This window comes from Eubalaena glacialis, chromosome 16 (assembly GCF_028564815.1).
Source record: "Eubalaena glacialis isolate mEubGla1 chromosome 16, mEubGla1.1.hap2.+ XY, whole genome shotgun sequence".
Taxonomy (NCBI): domain Eukaryota; kingdom Metazoa; phylum Chordata; class Mammalia; order Artiodactyla; family Balaenidae; genus Eubalaena; species Eubalaena glacialis.
The window spans coordinates 64703829-64717095 of NC_083731.1; the positions used below are offsets into that span (position 1 = coordinate 64703829).

The 13267-nt window shown below is 37.3% G+C and overlaps 1 protein-coding gene across 3 annotated transcripts in view; it reads right to left on the reverse strand.

Moving 5' to 3' along the window:
• Positions 1–13267, reverse strand: part of ELF1 (E74 like ETS transcription factor 1) — a 105796-nt gene that overhangs the window by 30247 nt on the left and 62282 nt on the right. For all 3 annotated transcript variants that reach the window (XM_061170812.1, XM_061170810.1, XM_061170811.1), the window contains exon 3: positions 732–912. In XM_061170812.1, the coding sequence (XP_061026795.1) occupies positions 732–912 (181 nt within the window). The remainder of the gene's footprint in view (positions 1–731; positions 913–13267) is intronic.

Here is a 13267-nt window from a genome sequence, read left to right on the forward strand (position 1 = left end):
TAGCCCCTACTCGCGAGAAAGCCCACACGCAGCAACGAAGACCCAACGCAGCCATAAATAAATAAATAAATAAATAAAACTTTAAAAAAATAAAGAATAATATTCAAATAATCTTTGCTTCTAAATAATTAACTTTCTCAAACACCTCCAACATCTCTGGCCAAGATATATGAATGTAAATGTATAAAATTACAAATGCATGCACCAGTTTCTAAAACTGATGGAAAAAAGGACCACCTCAACACTTACATTCAGTTTGAAATACCCTACTAGTTCTGACTGAACAAATCTTTAAACCTCGGCACCTTATCCTACATTTGGGTCATGGCCTCCTATTTTGCTTCCTGCAGCAGCAGTAACAAAAGAATATTCCTATCTTTTGCCCTGCAAACAACCTCTCATTGTTATCAGGAGTACAGAGCTAGGCACACAAACAGTGCTCAGTGAAGACTTGGTGAACCGAGTTGGTTTGGTTCCTCTTACACACCTTCTATTTCGTCACGTTCATCTCTGTCCATTTAGGAAAGAAGAAGGAGGAGATAAGTGAGCACTACGAAGCACAGGCAGATGAGAAAGAAAACGTCATTTCCTTCTTCCCACAGGGCTCTAGCTTCCGCCGGTAATGGAGTTACTCAAAACCGAGTCAAGAACTTTTTATATCCCCCAAATCACAGGGCTAACCCACTGACTAAAACTATGCTGAAGGAAGGTGCTGTCAGAGGCACACACACCTGTGAGGGTGATGTCGTCGTCATCCTCATCGATGATTTCCTCTTCGGCGACATCCAAGGAGCTCTCGGTGATCATGTCATTGGGCTCCTCCACACAGGCTAGACCCGCGTAGCTATTGAGAATGTCAGCACCAGGAACGTGCTCCACAATGACGGCAGGAAAAATAGCTGGATCACCAAGCTGGGAGGGGTGAAGGAAAAAAAGGATTAACGAAGTTTTGCTTTTGTTAAATAACAACCCAAATTATTTTATACAATTTAGTTTTCACATCATCAGCTACTTGTATATTGACAAGCTTTCTAGGATACAGAGAATATATATCTACTAAGACCAAATAAAACTTTCATTACCAATTTTGGGTCTTAACAGCCAAGTTTTCATTGGGAAGTTCCATAAAAGTATGTTTTTAAAGCTCACTAAATTAAAAAAAACTAGTATCATTAATGCATAAGAAGTGGCATACAAATGAAATATACGATTAAATAAAATCTCAGCAAAAGTTTCTTTGACAGAAAAAAATCTGTGAGCTTAATAAATATTACACTGTCACTTGGCACACAGGCCGTGTTTAACAAATAACTGCTTTTGATTCAAATGGGAAAATTAACTTTCACTTTCTATCTGGTAATAAGATCAGGGAAGTCGAGAACTGGAAGAACTCTAGTCTAGCCATCTCATTTTACAGATGAGGAAACTGAGGCAGAGAGAATTTTTAACAGCCTACTCAAAAATCGGTTAATTAGTCACGAAAAAATTCAATGTTAAAAGTGAAAGCCAAATAAAAAAATGTTTTGAATGTAGCTAAGTATACATGAATCATAATACTATATAATAAGGGCTATCTATAAAAGAATTACTTTTTAAATATAGTAAAAATGCTGACATTTATTAACTTGTTTTATATTGCTCTACTTGTAATATGGTAAGGGTTCTGTTCATTTGTTACACTTTCATAGTAACATTTCTCTGCAAATCATCATCCCCTAAACCACTAATATACACTAAACAGTCTATTGATGAAAAAAATCGATTAAGACGTCATTACATTTCTCTCTTTTACTTTAAAAATTAAAAAACTTCACTTTAAAAAGTTGTAATAGTACAAAGAATTCTCCTACAACCTTCATCCACATTCCCCAAATTTTAACACTTAATCATGTCTATCATTCTCTTTCTATATTATCATTTCTATATCTATAGTTTTTCTGACCTATTTGAAAGTGGTAGACATACTGCTCCTTTAACCCTAAATACTTAAGTATATATTTTCTAAATATATGACCATTATCTTATACAAAGATAGCACAATTATCAAAACCAGGCAAGTAACATTGATACAGTACTATTAATCTATAGACCTTATTCAAATTTCTCCAACTGTCTCATTTATGTCTTTTTTTAAAAAAAAGGGAAAAAAAAATTGAGATCAGGATCCAAGTTTCATTTAGTAAATATCATGTTTCTTCATGACAACTCCTTTAATCTAGAACAATTTCTTCTCCTTTAATCTGGAGCAGTTCTTCAGTTTTTCTTTGTCTTTCATGATCTTGACACTTCGGAAGAATACAGGCCATTTGTTTCATAAAATGTCCCCCAATTCGGGTTTTTGTCATATTAACTCATCATTAGATTCAGTCTGCATTTTTGGTTAGAATAAAAAAAAGTAATCTTGTGTCCTTTCAAATACATCTTATCAGGAGGTCAAAAATACCTTTTTGTCCCATTACTAGTGATACTAACTTTGATCATTCAGTTAGGGTGGGGTCTACAAGGCTTCTCTACCGTAAAGTTACTATTTTTCCTTTCGTAGTTAATAAGTATCTTATGGGAAGATAGCTCATGTAAATATCCTGTTTCTTAAAATATATATATATTGAAAATATTATTTATGATTTCATTATAACTAAGCAGCCTCAATCTTTTAAAATTAATACGTTTGCAGCAGTGCACAGAAGTTAAATATTACTTATCATAAGAATTTAATTACCTAAACTAAATATGTGGTATGATAGGTACTAAACAGATTCTATCTGTGCCTTCAAGAATGTTATGTTCTGGGGCTTCCCTGGTGGCGCAGTGGTTGAGAATCTGCCTGCTAATGCAGGGGACGAGGGTTCGAGCCCTGGTCTGGGAAGATCCCACATGCCGCAGAGCGGCTGGGCCCATGAGCCACAAGTACTGAGCCTGCGTGTCTGGAGCCTGTGCTCCGCAACAAGAGAGGCTGCGATAGTGAGAGGCCCGTGCACCGCGATGAAGAGTGGCCCCCGCTTGCCACAACTAGAGAAAGCCCTCGCACAGAAACGAAGACGCAACACAGCCATAAATAAATAAATTAATTAAAAAAAAAAATGTTATGTTCTGAAATTTATAGATAACATTAATACTAAAACATATTTGGATTGCTTTATTTTAAAATGTTTCTTCCTATTTCAGAAAAGAGGAAAGTTAGTCAGAAGGAACTGGCTCTCCAAATCATAAGTTTTAAAACAGAAAGAGGCTCAAACATTACAATGTAAAACACACACAGGGAGGCACTAGAGAGAGTATCATATAGAGTAGACAAAGTATAGTCATTGCCTTGCCCTTCTCTTTTTTGAGAGTGAATGCTGCACATGCAACCCAACTTAGCATGAGCACGTGCTTGTTAACAGCACTTCTCCTCTTCTCTCCTAAGAGCTAAACTTAAGCTCCTCGTCTTCTGACAAGGCTGAGCCCAGAGTTGAGTTAATTCTCATGATTTCATTTTATGCCGCAACAACTCCATGTACCAGGTGAGGTCAGGGCTTATCATTTCTATCCATTGGCAGATAAAGAATTAGGTTAAGAAATTTACCCAAGATCACCACTAAGTCAGAGACAGAGGCAGGTCGATGCAATTCACAGGAGAAGCCCTCAAATGAAAGCGAAGTATTTCTCCCTACCCACATCTATTTGGCTCCTTAAGTTTGGGTAGTGAGTGTTTAGAGTGTGGCTATTACGAGGGATATCTCCAAAATTTTTTCTGAATCTATAAAGTTCCCAAGTTTCAAAGAACTACAGATACGTGTTACTACTTTCTGCCTTGTCCTATTCTCTTACTCTGTAACTGGATTGGAGCTGATCACTCTAGTCTCCAGATGTACAGGTGTTAGAACACCCTGTCATATACCACTATAATCAATGCTACATCTACCTCAGTGCCCCTCTCCAGAAGCAACCACTGTTGCCAATTTCTTTGTTCCCTAACAGAGGCAGTCTGTGTATAATCAAGCATATTCTAATTTGCGTTAAACAATCATTTTTAATTTCAGTTCAAATTTTATAATAATTTTAAAACTGTTTAAGACAAATTTCAAACACACAAAAAGTAGAGAGAAAAAATTAAGTTTCCACGGAAGCAAAAGGTTACTTAAGAATGAAAAGGGACATGTGGTTGTGTGATTTAGAGAGTGGCAACCTGTAGCAAAGAAGAAAGACTGTGAACCAGGAGACCCAAGGCCTTCTCCAATCCTACTATCATGATCTTATCTTCCTCACTTTAAATGAAAGAAGAGCACCAGTTGATCCCAAGGGCACTTCCAGGTTTTAAGATGTATTTTAAAGGTATGGATTTGAAAACTGCCTGTTGATAACATTACAGTAGAAGAGATTACTCATTCTTAGGGACTAAACCAGGGGGAGGGAGTCACATGCACAAGTGGTCACATACCTTCTGGCTTTGCTACTGCTGTTAGCTAATATTATTAGCACCAGGCATTTTGCTCATTGCTTCACATAGATTACCACCTTATTTCATCATCACAAAATCCAATTAAGGAGACACATAAGATTATCTGTTTTATACATGGGAAAATGAAGTCTCAAGGAGAAAGGAAATAATCTACTGTAAGTGGAAGACTTTTTTAAAAAATATTTATTTATTATTTATTTGGTTGCGTTGGGTCTTAGTTGCAGCAGGCGGGCTCCTTAGTTGTGGCTCGAGGGCTCCTTAGTTGCAGCTTGCCGGCTCCTTAGTTGTGGCATGTGAACTCTTAGTTGCACGATGCGTGCGGGATCTAGTTCCCCGACCAGGGATCGAACCCAGGCCCCCTGCATTGGGAGCTCGGAGTCCTAACCACTGCACCACCAGGGAAGTCCCCGGAAGACTCTTAAATTGACTCCAGAGTCCACGTTCTTTACCTATTCCTTATTATAACCAGCCTTAAACATGGTGCCATTTTGTTTTGGGATTGGTTTTTGTTTTTGTTTTTTTGGCATATTTACTTAGCTCTGTTTAGAAAAACAGCATAAGCAAGGAGCTGTGTTTGCGGTATGACTTTCAATATTATCTTTTTTCAGGGCTTCTCTGATCCAAATCTATTATAAACTATCTTGAAGGCACAGCCAGTCCCTCTTGGTCCCCAGGGACTTCCCAGGATCACTCCCAATTTAGCCATACTGTCTTCTCCTTCTAGATATTTGCTCCTCTCACGAAAAACATAGGCCACTCTTTTCTACTCCACTGAGATATATATTCAAAGTTGTTCATCTCTAATTTCTCCAGGGTGCTATTAATTCACATACAATAAACAGACCAACTCTGAATCTTAGGTAACAAGCCTGAATCTGTATATACAAAATAGATCTAGGAAACCCCTCTCAGGTGACTGGAAAGAATCTCTCCCTCTATTACCATAAACAGAAGGAAAACACACACTCCAGAAACTCCAGCTGCTGATCTGGGCTCATGGTAAACTCCTGCCTTATAAACTGATTGACTAAACTGACTGACTAGTAACTGAATCATCAGGAACCTAAAAACTTCATAACCACACATTCTAACATTCCGTATAAAGAAATGGACCCTAGCCTCTTAAATGAAAAAACTGGCAAATTTTCAAATGCTGAATTTTCCTAGATTTAAATTTTTTTTAATAAATAAAATATTGGGACTTGTATTAGTTTGCTAGAGCTGCTGTAACAAAGCACCACAGGCTAGGTGGCTAAAACAACAGACACATATTGTCTGTCAATTCTAGAGGCTACATGTCTGAAATCAAGGTGTCAGCAGGGTTAGTTCCTTCTGAGGGCTTTGAGGGAAGGATCTGCTCCAGGCCTCTCTCCTTGGCTTATAAATGGCCCTCATCATGTTCACATGGTGTTCTCCCTGTATATGTGTGTGTCCAAGTTTTCTCTTCTTATAAAGACACTAATCTTACTGGATCAGGGGCCTACCCTATTCCAGTATAACCTCACGTTAACTAATTACATCCACAATGACCCTATTTCCAAATAAGGTCACATTCTGAGATATCAGGGGTTAGGACTGCAACATATGTGTTTGGGGGGTGGAGGGCAATTCAGCCCATAACAGGACTCCATTTTATTTAGCTTTAAATCTCTCATTTGACAACTAGCTCCCTTTACCCTAAATAACCTCTATAGCTTATGGCAATAAAGATATATATATATATATATATATATATTCTTGTTACTATTCATAAATTAAGGTTAGACATTATTCTTCAAGTTTCTTTGCTGAAGACCATCAAACTTTATCCACCTAGTTTTTCTGTATCATTTTGACCAGACTCCTTCCCAAGATTTATTTAAAAAGAGAGTTTCAGGAAGGTCAGAGCTAGTCATAAAATGGCCACATTTCTAATAGTTAGCAATAAGATCTGTTACCTCCTTTTAAGAAATGAGGGAGTCAACACTTCACTGATGCCCGAACAAAAATATTACATTTCATTTGGCTGGCTACTTAAAAAAAATTTTTTCTCCAAATCTTCTAAATCAGCTCTAAACCCTCTCTTCATTTAAATAATTAGATTAAATAAGCATCGCCTCTTCAGTACCTTTTATTTGAATCAGGGAATCTCAGTAAACTACCAGTGGTTATCAACCCTGACTATATACTGGGAAACATCTAAAAATATCAGTACCTGACCCTATATGGGATCAAACAAATCAGAATATCTAAGGATGTAACCAGAGCATGTTATTAAAGCTCCTCAGGTGATTCCAATGAGTATGTAGGGGGTAAGAACCACTGCTCTAAAGAATTACAAGATTCTAAACTGCATTCCCTAAATTGAGTCAACTCTGATTTTTTATGCCAATGTCTGAGATACTAGTAATCCAAAGAGACAAACAGTTATATTATTATGTTACGAGATCTTCTGCTATTTGGCACTTGCAGATTATTTTCCCATTTGCTTTTGGAATAGAACTAAAATAAATCACAAATGATGGGTGAGAAGAGAGAGGGAACACTTCTTAGAATTAAAATCTGTTAAAGATCAGAGTTATTAAAGCCTCTACTTCCATAGCAAATTAAACTGTAGTGAAAAACTGACTTTTGACTGTTTTGTAACTTTAGTGAAGGTGTTAACAGCTCTGGACAGAAAAATACGTATACCAGTTTCCCTTTCTATTAATTTCAGGTAAATTTATGACATGTGATGTAAGCAAAATTAACAATTTTTTTTAGCAGCAGTAATAAAAATCAAACCAAGTGTTAGCAGGAAAGAGAAACAATTCCCCAAATTTCAACATTGTCCACTATGTAGTTGCCGTTTGTAGCTGATAATGTATGTGGAAACACCATCAAGTTAAAAGAGAAGGAAAGTGACCAATCTGTAAGCAGTACAATATGTTACTACCCTGAGTAGGCTTGCTTGTTTCCTCAGTATACCGTGATCCAAAGCCCTAGGCAGATACTTAAGAAACTATGGATCAGGGCTTCCCTGGTGGCACAGTGGTTGAGAATCCGCCTGCCAATGCAGGGGACATGGGTTCGAGCCCTGGTCTCGGAAGATCCCACATGCCACGGAGCAACTAGGCCCGTGAGCCACAACTACTGAGCCTGCGCGTCTCAAGCCTATGCTCCGCAACAAGAGAGGCTGCGACAGTGAGAGGCCCGCGCACCGCGATGAAGAGTGGCCCCCACTTGCCGCAACTAGAGAAAGCCCTCGCACAGAAACGAAGACCCAACACAGCCATAAATAAATAAATTAATTAATTAATTAAAATAATAATAATAATTAAAAAAAAGAAACTATGGATCATTATTCCAACTCTATTAAGTAAGTTTATTCAACAAGTTTTTGGATATAAAAAAGCAAAAGAACTTTCAAATAACTTGTTTGCCAACCTTCTCCAATAGCAGAGCTCAATCTGGTCCACGCTGTTGTGAAACATCCTGCCGATCCCCTATGAAACAGCTTAAAATGAAGTATCTATCAAATGTTTTCCTAAACGAAAAGCTGGTTAAAAACAGTCTTTAAAAATTTCCCCAATGGAAGGACTTCCCTGGTGGTCCAGTGGTTAAGACTCCGCGCTTCCACTGCAGGGGGCCCGGTTCGGTTCCTGGTCCCCTGGTTGGGGAACTAAAATCCCGAATGCCCTGCAGCGGGTGCGGCTAAAAGAAAAAAGAAAAGAAAAAATTCCCCAATGGAGATAATCCTCTTTAAAGATAGGATGCTAAATGAGCACCTTTCCAGTAGTTTATACCATCTCTCTGCCTCCGGTCAAGGCGATACCAGGAGTGGGGTACGGGAGATACCTTCAGTATCTCCCATTCCAAAAAACATGCAAACTACGCACAGCGCACTTGTAAAAACTTATCTTGTGCCCTCTCTTCCCATCAGAATGCTGTCCCGAAGCCTCATCCTATGAAGACACTGCTTTGAAATGACTTCCTCCACCTTTGATTTAAAAAACAAAAACCCGACCCCTTACTCTATCAGGACGCAATCTGATAATATTTACCATGCAGCAAATGCACCAGAAATACACATGGTGAAAACAGGATATAACAGTAACTACTCAGGCCCTAGAGTCAGAATGACCCTATTTAAGGCCAGACTGCACACCATGCCCTGGGTGCTTGAACTCAGGCAAATTATTCAGTCTCTCTAGGATTTAGTTTTTGTGTCCATCTAAAATACGAATAATAATATCTTCTAGAGTTGTTGTAAAAATTCAATAACATGTAAATACATCACTTATACTGCATGGCATATAGCAAGCATTCAATGAATTTTTTTGATGATCAAAATCCTTCAATATTTGATTTAGATAAAAATAAACACTCTTAAAACTTGACTTACTATATATATACAAACACACAAGTCAAATCATCACATTGTACACACCTTAAACAATGTTATATGTAATAAAGCTGGGGGGGGGGCAGGACTTGGCTTACTACAATCTTACATTGACAGGCATGGTTTTTTGTTTTGTGTTGTTTTTTTAATTTGGCTTCACCACTTGGCATGTGGGATCTTACTTCCCTGACCAGGGATCGAACCCATGCCCTCCGCATTGGAAGCACGGAGTCTTAACCACTGGACCGCCAGGGAAGTCCCTTTTGTTTTGTTTTTAGTAAGAAGAGTCCTTTCAGAAAACTGGTGCATGAAACTTAAACATCTACTCCCAGCTACAACCATTCGGCTTCAACTAAAAGCAAAAGCTGGATACATGTGTGTGTTCACTTTGTGAAAATGTATCAAACTGTACACTTATGATTTGTGCATCTTTGTGTTTATGCTATACTTCAATAAAAAGCTTAAAAAGCAGAGGTCCATATGATGGGAGAAAAAGAACCTGAAAATGCCTTCAACCACTATAGTCTAGTTCTCTCAGCTCTGAGCACTATTCTCAGGTAGAAGTGAAAGCAGAGCAGTTAGGGGGAGGAGACTGGGACCAGATCAAATACTAGGATGGTCTTCCTTCATCCCCTCCTACGAACCATAATAAAATTAAAGAAAATCTCTAGACACAGCACATCTAGGTGGATGTACACGCACAAAATTAGGTGACTGGTGAACGAAATGAGTCAAAATTAAAATTCTTTATACAAGTTCCCGTGGTACATTTTTTAAAAATTATTTTGCGGAATAGACTTATATATGAACATATTTATATTCCAAGAGTATAAAACATTACTGTCCCCCTTTCTATATCGTGCCCCATCCCCAATAGCTACCACTATTACCAATTTCCAAAGTGCATTTTAAATGATTTCAGGAATTAATGTATTACGTAAAACAAGCCAGGATTGTATAGCTGGTCTCTGGGACTCAGCACTAAGTTCTTGTGAAGGATTCTTCACAGCCAGATTCTTGGCATACTTTGAAAATCTGTCAATAAAACAGCTTCATTATCTGCAAATGAGAATACTTCTGTTGATTGACTCAAGCTCTCTTTATAGGAGCTTATCCCTTCTAGTCTTTTTTTAAAAGAAAATGAAAAGCAGTTTTAGCAATCAGGCAGAAAAGTCTTAAGGAGCTGCAGTGCACATTACCCAACACACTGGTCTAACTTATAAACAGTTTTCCTGACTGAAAGTGTAGTACATGAATCTAATTTAAAAATTTGTTAAGATATAAATGTATTTGGGAGAAAATAAAAATCCTATTGTATTTATCACAATTGTAATCCCTATAAAAGGCTATTTACTTAATATTCTTCCAGATTCTCTCTTTCACTCAAAGTTCCTTTTATCTCTTATATCTCTCCTAGCATAATAGTTAAGATTTTGGACTTTCTCAAGTCAAAGACTCAACTCCAATGCAGGTGCTGCCACTTTACAGTTGTGTTTCTGGGCAATACTCATTCCTTCATTCAAACCTCTCTTGAGATTCCTCTTTACAAAGACTTCCCTTATTCATAAAATGGGGAAAACAGTTGCCATACTGTACCAGGGTTTATTGTGAGAATCAAAAGAGAGAATGCACATCGCCTACAGAACTTGGTAAATCTAAGAGACAATAAATATTACCTCATATAGTTAAACAAAATATCCATCTTGAAATTAGCCTATTGTTCATGTGTGTATGCATATATTGTGCCAGTTTTTGGCATCAGTGTTATATTGGCTCTGTAAAAATGAATTAGGGAACTTCTCTCTCTGAACTGAAACTGTTTAAATGATTCACTAAAGTTTAAGATAACTCAACCACGAAACTCTTTGGGCCTACCAGTTTTATGCTTATGGAGATTGTTCCCTGACAATTTCCTCAGGTTTTTGTTGTTGTTACTAGTATATTTTCATTTTAAACAAAACACCAAATATTGATTACTAACATTCCGAAAACTTAAAAATACTTCAATGTACTAGCTCAAGCAGTATATAAAATCCCTACACAGTTCTGCATCATCTCTTAATAGAAATATAAACAAATCAAGTTCTGTCAAAAAAATTAATGAGGAAATAAATAGATAATAAGACAAACCATCTACTAACTGATATTCTAAAAGAATGTTATTAAAATAGGATGGGACTTCCCTGGTGGCGCAGTGGTTAAGAACCTGCCTGCCAATGCAGGGGACACGGGTTCGAGCCCTGGTCCGGTAAGATCCCACATGCTGCGGAGCAACTAAGCCCGTGCGCCACAACTACTGAAGCCCGCACCCCTAGAGCCCGTGCTCCACAAGAGAAGCCCCCACAATGAGAAGCCCGTACATCGCGACGAAGAGTAGCCCCCTCTTGCTGCAACTAGAGAAAGCCCCCACGCAGAAACAAAGACCCAACGCAGTCAAAAATAAATAAATTAATTAAAAAAATTTTTTTAAATAGAAAAAAAAAAAGAATAGGAATCTAGATACCTTTAGTAAATAAGCCAGGTTATTTTGAACAATATTCTGGGTACCTTTGTAACCCTGCCCTAGGAATCTATTACAGGATTCTAATATAGTGCTTCTAGTTATCCAGTAATAAATTCAAGATAATAGTGTACTACAGAAAATAGAAAGAACACTGTATTGCAGGTTGATTTGTGAGAATCAAAACGTACGTGGAGAAGACTTTGTAAACTATAAACGGCTCTACAAAATGTTAGGCAGTGTTATTTTTACACTTTACTCAACAATACAGCAGGTAATGTTTTCTTGGCACAGAGGTTAACATCCAAAGCAGCAACAAGGCACAAAATTTTAATACATGCTTCTATCAGTCCCCTCAGTTCTCCAATATCCTAGGTTTTCATGGATTACATACCTTTTATACCATGATGTAGATAAATATTACGTTACAGCCAGTGGCTTTGTATAAGGGAAAAATGATTCAAATTCCTGGTAATTAACATAGTCAAAGTCCTTCCTTAATCTGATTAAAAAGGAACTCATTACAATGTTGTATCCTCCAGTCTCTATTTTTGAGAGCTCCTCACTAAACAATAAAATAGAATAAAGTAAAAATAAAATGATATTCTTAATGTGGCAGCGGTGGTGGTGGTGGTGATGATGAAAGCAGTTACTATGTTAAGCACTTCACATGGCTTATGCCAGTTAACCCACAACACTGTGCTGTTGTTTTGTTGCCACTGGTCAGCCAGAGGCAGAGCTGAAATCTGAACCCAGGCAATCTGACTCCAGAGTCCACAAGTACAGGATCCTACAGATAAATTACAGTCATAATAAAAGTTTCATCTCAGCTAAACTGTGGGTTTAAGAATATATATATATATATATATTTTTTTTTTCCTTAATGTACACTGTGTCAGAGCTACAGCTGAAAATTTTTGTTTTATTTCTGTTGACTCCAGTAGAGATGAGTGTTTCTGAAGAAGCCTTTTCTCTTGCACAGCACCATGAAAAACAGAAAGGTCTAAGTAAAATGGCCTTTTCTCCAGACTTCCCCAAGATAATGTCTGAAATTCCACTGTAAACCCCTGTGGAGTTCATCTAGCTAAGTCTAATCTCATTTTAGGTCTTTCATGACAATTGGCCTTCTTTAGTCTTTGCCCAGAGTTTTCTTTTTTCAGTCAGGATAAATTACAACTTGGCCATGCATCTCAAAAAAGTAAAATAATCACTGAAAACAATCTTAGTTTTTTTACTAGAGTGCCCACTTTAAAAGCTTAATATATTGGTGGGTGGGTGGGTGGGTGGGTGTGTGTATCTGTGTGTGTGTGTGTGTGTGTGTGGCTAGCTAAGTATGAACAGAATCAATTACGAGGTTTAAAAAAAAAAGGTAAATTTTAGGAGGTGTAGTAAATTTTAACCAGGTTTAAATGTTTACTTGCAAACTAACTAGGCAACATCACAACAGTCAGTACCAGACTGATAAATGTTTTAAACATGCAGATTCTGTATAACTCAAAGAATTTAAGTAAAATCATAATTAAAGAGGTAATTCCTACTTCTAAAAGATGAACTTTGACAAGAATCTTATATATGCACAACTCGTAGAATAAAATGAGCCAGGGCATTCGTGAATAGAGGCAGTTTAGCTACAACAAAGCCTTTTCCAGAATGAAAAGTCACACTAGATGATCATAGACAATGACAGAAATTAGAGTCACTCCAAAAAACTGAACTCCAGATCAAACTACATCAAAATAAACTTAACATGCTACAATGTTAAAGGAGAGTGCTCCCCTACAGAATGAATCTCCCAGATTTTTTAAATCCTGAATGAAAAGTTTATTGGCTTATTCTAGAAACAAGTCAGTCATTCTCAAGTATCAAAGAAAAAATAGGAAAACATTAAAAAAAAAAAAGGGTGAATGTATTTGTCTAACTGCCAACCAAGTCATAAAAATTGCCTTCATTACCTCACTTATCC